We start from the raw sequence: 6,714 nt of genomic DNA on the forward strand, positions 1-6,714 counted from the left end.
TTAACGCTGCAACCATTGTGAGCGCCCTAGGAAGTGTGTGTGTGTGGGGGGGGGCGCAGCTGGGTCCCAGACGGGCTTTGCTTTCCTGGGGGTGCCAGCTCCTGCCTTCCTGTTGCTATCCGAGATGCGCTTGTTTGCTCGCTGGGTAGTTCAACAACAGAGGTGGGAGAAGGGTGCTGGTCCCGGAAGAATGTGTATAGTGGGGGTGCGCTGAGAGCCACTGAACCAAACTGTACATCCTGATGGAAAGCGCCTCAAGCCAGGGGTGCAGCAGCACTCCTCGTTCCAGCCACTGCCCTAGGGTGACCAGATGTCCCGATTTTATAGGGACAGTCCCGATTTTTAGGTCTTTTTCTTATATAGGCTTCTATTACCCACCAACCCCATCCCGATTTTTCACATTTGCTGTCTGGTCACCCTACCCTGCCCGGAGATGACCAAGGAGGCGGGAACACTAATGTCTCTCTCCACGTACCTCCTATTGCCAAGCCGGCGCCCGCTGCGCCTGCGCTCTGCACACCTGCGAGCCCTTGCGCTGGGAAAACGAAGCGGCGGCTGGTTGCGCTGTTCATATGGCAACGGAGCGGGAGCTGTAAACACGCGGGCTGCGCGGAGGGACCGGGACAGGGCTCGGACGCCGCGGCTGCGGCGGGGATCCTCTGACGGCGCCTCTGCGCTCCGTGGGACCCGCCGCGAGGGGGGCTCCCGTTTGCCTCGCCAGGCGCTGGGCACGAGGCGCGATGGGCTGTTCCAGCAGCGCCCAGACTCAGACCCAGGACAGCAGCCGGCCGGCTGCAAAACCCAGCGACACCAACGGGCTGCAGAAATGTGGTGAGCACGGGGCGGCCAAGCGGGGCTCTTCTCTTTCTGGTGTGTGACAGGGACTGCTCTGGTCTCCAAAGCCGGGCTAGGGGCAGCCCAGACCCCTGCACGGGGCTGCGCTGCTGCCCACTTCCTAAAGGGGGTCAACTTCTCCAGGAACCGGTGTCATTGATTATTGATCGCTGTTGTGATTTTATTATACCGTGTCCTTCGCTAGCACCTCTAATCCAGCCCCCCAAAGCACTTTGCAGAGGTGGATACAGGTGCCATCTCTGGCTGACGGAATTCTGCCATTTTACTTAGTTATCCAGAAATAAATGCTGTTTATGCAGCCAAAGATTTGTTTACAGAACAAATCAAAAGCTGATGGTCAGTGCCCAGAAGAGCAGTTTAGCTAGTCCGGTCCTGTACATATGCATGTGATTCTCTTACTCAAGTAGCTGTGCTGAGTTCGATGGGAATATTCAGGGGAATAAACTCATGTACACAAGTGTTTTAAAACTGGGGTTCAAATAAGTCATAACATATCAAAGGATGACAACAAACAAGGAAGAGAGAATTGCAGGAACACATCAGTCTAAGCGAACCTACTTTCAAGTTAAAAAGTAAATCCAGCACTTAAATGAAGAAGACGTCTTTTGAAACCAGAAAGCATATTTGTATCAAATGATTAAACTACTTGTTCTGCATTCCCAGAGTTCCGGTGAAGGTCACACCTATAATAATCATTCGGACAGGCACTGGCCACCCTAGAAATTTGTCAGCATGATTTCTGTTTTCAAGTGCTGTTTTCACAGATTTATAAACTGATTATTAAAAGTACTGGAACTTAGTATACAAAGTCTTAGCCTAAAACCATTAACTTTTTTTTTCAATAGACACTTTTCTATGGATAGCTTGAAATGTTAAGACTCCAAAAGAGTCATTAGATAAAATCTTAACTGCTTCCATTAGAGAATTAACACAAAATAAAACAAAAAAAATCAACCCCCCAAAACCCAACCTAATCTTATCTGCAAATTTGTGAAAAGCAATAATAAGGTTACTTTGTAGCAGCTGGTAAACCAACACATCAGCAGTTATTCCCCAAAAGCTGTGGGTACATTCCCATGGCAGAATTTCCTGACCTTCTCCAAGTCTAGACACAATTCTTCATCTATTATTGGGTGGTAAGTGTGGTTTTTGTAAAGCATAAGCTTTTTAAATTAAATTTCAGCTTCAGGCATCTTCCACATCAACTAAGACTGGCAGTAGAATTTTGTAAGCAACTTTGGGGAAAAAACAAAACTGTCACAAAGCAGCTTGTATATTTCAACTCTGGAGATGACAAATATTGACTATTTTGGACAAAACACAACCATTTATTGCCTTAGATGATGAAATTATTGTCTCATTATAAAAACTACTTTTATAACAGCTTAGTTGTCACTGATCTTAATGCCTGTCATGGTTCGTCATTCAGATATTTTATATTTATACTACCTTATGTTTCGCTTTTTCATGAATGTTGTCTGACCATAATTTGTCTTATAAAAACAGGCCTTATTGTACTCTAGCTGAAGTCAATGGCAAAAAGAGAGCAGAGTCGCATCAAAATCTGAGCCCAATCCTGCAATCTGATCATGTCACTAGAACTTTAAACTTTGATCGAGTGAGTGTTGCAGGATCAGGCATAAATATGACTGGATTTTCAAAAGCCTCAAAGAGGTACAAATCCCCTTGACTGTGGTGTTATCTTAGAAGCCCCTCCACTAGCTCAATCCCACTGGAGAATCACCCATACCCTGGGCTCATCCGCACTGTGTCAGATTCCACTGACAGTACAATTCCAATGGCTATACTGTAGTGCAGAATCTGTTTGCTAACACCTGCAGGTTTAACATTCAGGTTCTTTAAAAATGACAAGTGTCCATTAGAACAAATAATCCAATATTACAGTGAAAAAGTGGAAGTAAGAAATGATTCTAATATTTCCTTTGCACACAGTGGGAAAATCTCGTTCATGCAGATATGCTGTGCTTACACAATTCTTTTGGGCCTGATCCTGCTTGAATGAAATCAGTGAGAGTTTTGCCATGGACTTAAATGGGCCACTAATTTCATGAGGAGTACTTTTCTGACTTTCAATGGTACTTTTGATCTGAAGTGGCTTGGTGCTTTTTAAAATCCCACCATGAATACACAAACTGATGATATTTTTTATTTGTTGAACAGATTATGTGTGTGTATGTATGTGTATATATATATATAGAGAGAGAGAGAGAGTTTATACAAATATTCATACTTTTTCCTTGTGTTTTCTTCTGATTCTAAAGTAGAGAATCAATAAAATTGTGAATGACTATAACAGTATTCAGACTTTTTGAATTAGCTAATGTAGAGATAATTTTCACATTTTTAAATATAATCATTACACGTATTTTAAGGAATTACTGAGTAAAATACTTACTCTGAGTATCATCTGAAGAAGTGAGGTTCTTACCCACGAAAGCTTATGCTCTCAATACTTCTGTTAGTCTTAAAGGTGCCACAGGACCCTCTGTTGCCTTTTACTCTGAGTAATAATTTTTACCTTATTTTTGAGCCTTACTCTGCCCATGGATGTACATGGGTCACTATCATTACCTTCAGTTGAATGCAGTTTTTCAAATATGATTTATCTGTGATAATAAGGTGTCAGTTTTTGTTTTAATTAAATAATTTGTTTCCAGATTAGAGACAAATCCTCCTATCAGTCCTTTTGTATAACATCTTTTGAAGCCAGTGGTGGTTTGGCATAAAAATAAATTTCAGGACATAGTTTGAGATTAGGAGTTGATCCTGCAATCCTTACCCTTATGAAATCGATGGGCCCATTCCTATCCCATTTAAGTCAATGACAAAACTCCCACTGACTTCATTTGAGCTGGATCAGGCCCTAAGGAACTAACTGTGTGAACATGGAGTAGCCACATGAATAAAGTTTTGTAGGATTGGCTCCTCAGCCTGCTTAAGACTATCTTTCCCGCTACGTGCAAAGAAAATATAAAAATCTTACTTTCTCTTTTCACTGTATTATTTATCCCAATGGATGCTTGTCATTTTTAAGGAACCTGAATGCTAACCCTGCAGATGTTAGGACAAAGCTCTCAAGTATGGTACTGCCCTTGGAATTGCACTGCTGGTGGAATCTGACTTGAGGAAGATCAGCCTCCTATGCAGGTGATCATCCAGTGGCGCACAGATCTTGTATCACACCAATCCCTTGCTGCAGTTTCGACTTGTTGGAGCAAGTATTCAGCCTGCAGCCGGGTTAAGTTAGAGCAGCCCTGAGCAGGTGTACCCCTGATCTGCATTCTCTGTAATTCAACTGCACCCCAGGATCTGATCCTTAATTTTCTAATAATTCTCAAAGATGTCAGATGTAAGCTTTCTTTGAAAACAAATAATTTTTGAAGCTTTTAGGTTATTCTGATATCATATGTGAAAGTATTTAGTTTTCTGGGCCAGATCCTGCCACCTTTACTCACATTAGCTATCTACTATTCTGAGTACACCTCTACCCTGATATAACACTGTCCTCGGGAGCCAAAAAATCTTACCGCGTTATAGGTGAAACTGCATTATATCGAACTTGCTTTGATCCGCCGGAGTGCGCAGCCCCCCCCCCCTCCCCCGAGCACTGCTTTACCGTGTTATATCCGAATTCGTGTTATATCGGGTCGCTTTATATCGGGGTAGAGGTGTACTTCCATTTGCGGCCATTGGGACTACGTACATGAGTAAGGGTTTTCAGAATTGGCTCATTTCTTTGTATCTTGTGCCAGTGCTTTAAAGAATATTCCTAGATTTGACACATTGCATCTCCATAAACTTAGCTCATAACATTTTTAATAATTTCATTTTAGAAGTTATTTCAAAGACATTTTAAAATCAGTTGTGCTAAATCCTGGCCTTGGCATACATGCAGCGTGGAACTCAAATGCAGCTATGAGCCCAGTTGGTTTCTGTGCTGCAGAACTCTGCACATAGCTTAAGCATGGAGGAGTCTCTTCATGGTGGTCACGTGAGTGCTGTGGTAGCCAGCCATGCGCTCTCTGATGGATATAATCAGGAAATGGGGCCATCAGGCCAAAGAACTATTTCCCAACCACCATCACCAAGCCATACATCATAATGGGTGGAGGAGATGTGCACATTCCCTTATGCCCATGGAATAGGTTTGGGAGAGATTGTGCCTGCCCGAGAGTATAATTTTTCCAGTCATTCTCATGGGGCCTTGTGACTCCAGGTCACCCCTAATAAGTCTCCTCTGGCATAAGTGCCATACTCTAACACTAATAGGGTTGGATAAAATACGCACATAGGTAACTTAAAAACCTGCTTGTTGCACTTAATTTTACTGATATCCTTACCTGCATTCTTTAACTATGTGTTAGTAGGTCTAGTCATGATGCTGTTATAAGGACTTTACATACAGTTATTCCCCTGAGTGGATGAATACTAGCTGTAGAATAAAGGTTTTCTTTGTGTTAATTCTTTGCTGTTGTATTTTAGAATGTTTGGTTTGTTGTACAGTGTTAATAGCAGGTTTGTAAGGGAATAGTACTACTTTGAGTGCTAGGTGGAATAATGCAGACCTGGCGCACCTTTGTACAATGGAGCCCACTGAAAATTTTGATGAAATAATTTTATATTGTTCCTGCTGTTTTGGCCTACTTTGACAATGTGCTAAGGTCAAATTCTTTGCCAGTTTCATTCTGCAGCTGTCTCATTCTAGAGCTTCTATAGAAGAAATTTGTGTTTCTGAGCAGAAAAGAGGAGACTGGAATGATTGAATCTGAGATATTTCAAGTATCAGAGGGGTAGCCGTGTTAGTCTGAATCTGTAAAAAGCAACAGAGGGTCCTGTGGCACCTTTGAGACTAACAGAAGTACTGGGAGCATAAGCTTTCGTGGGTCAGAACCTTGCATCTGAAGAAGTGAGGTTCTGACCCACGAAAGCTTATGCTCCCAGTACTTCTGTTAGTCTCAAAGGTGCCACAGGACCCTCTGTTGCTTTTTACAGATTCAGACTAACACGGCTACCCCTCTGATACTTGAAATATCTCAGATTCAATCATTCCAGTCTCCTCTTTTCTGCTCAGAAACACAAATTTCTTCTATAGAAGCTCTAGAATGAGACAGCTGCAGAATGAAACTGGCAAAGAATTTGACCTTAGCACATTGTCAAAGTAGGCCAAAACAGCAGGAACAATATAAAATTATTTCATCAAAATTTTCAGTGGGCTCCATTGTACAAAGGTGCGCCAGGTCTGCATTATTCCACCTAGCACTCAAAGTAGTACTATTCCCTTACAAACCTGCTATTAACACTGTACAACAAACCAAACATTCTAAAATACAACAGCAAAGAATTAACACAAAGAAAACCTTTATTCTACAGCTAGTATTCATCCACTCAGGGGAATAACTGTATGTAAAGTCCTTATAACAGCATCATGACTAGACCTACTAACACATAGTTAAAGAATGCAGGTAAGGATATCAGTAAAATTAAGTGCAACAAGCAGGTTTTTAAGTTACCTATGTGCGTATTTTATCCAACCCTATTAGTGTTAGAGTATGGCACTTATGCCAGAGGAGACTTATTAGGGGTGACCTGGAGTCACAAGGCCCCATGAGAATGACTGGAAAAATTATACTCTCGGGCAGGCACAATCTCTCCCAAACCTATTCCATGGGCATAAGGGAATGTGCACATCTCCTCCACCCATTATGATGTATGGCTTGGTGATGGTGGTTGGGAAATAGTTCTTTGGCCTGATGGCCCCATTTCCTGATTATATCCATCAGAGAGCGCATGGCTGGCTACCACAGCACTCACGTGACCACCATGAAGAGACTCCTCCAT

The 6,714-nt window shown here is 42.5% G+C and overlaps 1 protein-coding gene across 1 annotated transcript in view; it reads left to right on the top strand.

The window, feature by feature from the left end:
* The first annotated feature begins 547 nt into the window (after positions 1-547).
* The window catches only part of ERICH5 (glutamate rich 5), a 24,230-nt gene continuing 18,063 nt past the window's right edge, over positions 548-6,714 (top strand). Inside the window, exon 1 of the mRNA XM_034763353.1 lies at positions 548-831. Coding sequence (XP_034619244.1) covers positions 741-831 — 91 coding nt within the window. The 5' untranslated portion in view covers positions 548-740. The remainder of the gene's footprint in view (positions 832-6,714) is intronic.

The sequence above is a fragment of the Trachemys scripta genome, chromosome 2 (genome assembly GCF_013100865.1).
Source record: "Trachemys scripta elegans isolate TJP31775 chromosome 2, CAS_Tse_1.0, whole genome shotgun sequence".
NCBI classification, from domain to species: Eukaryota; Metazoa; Chordata; order Testudines; family Emydidae; genus Trachemys; species Trachemys scripta.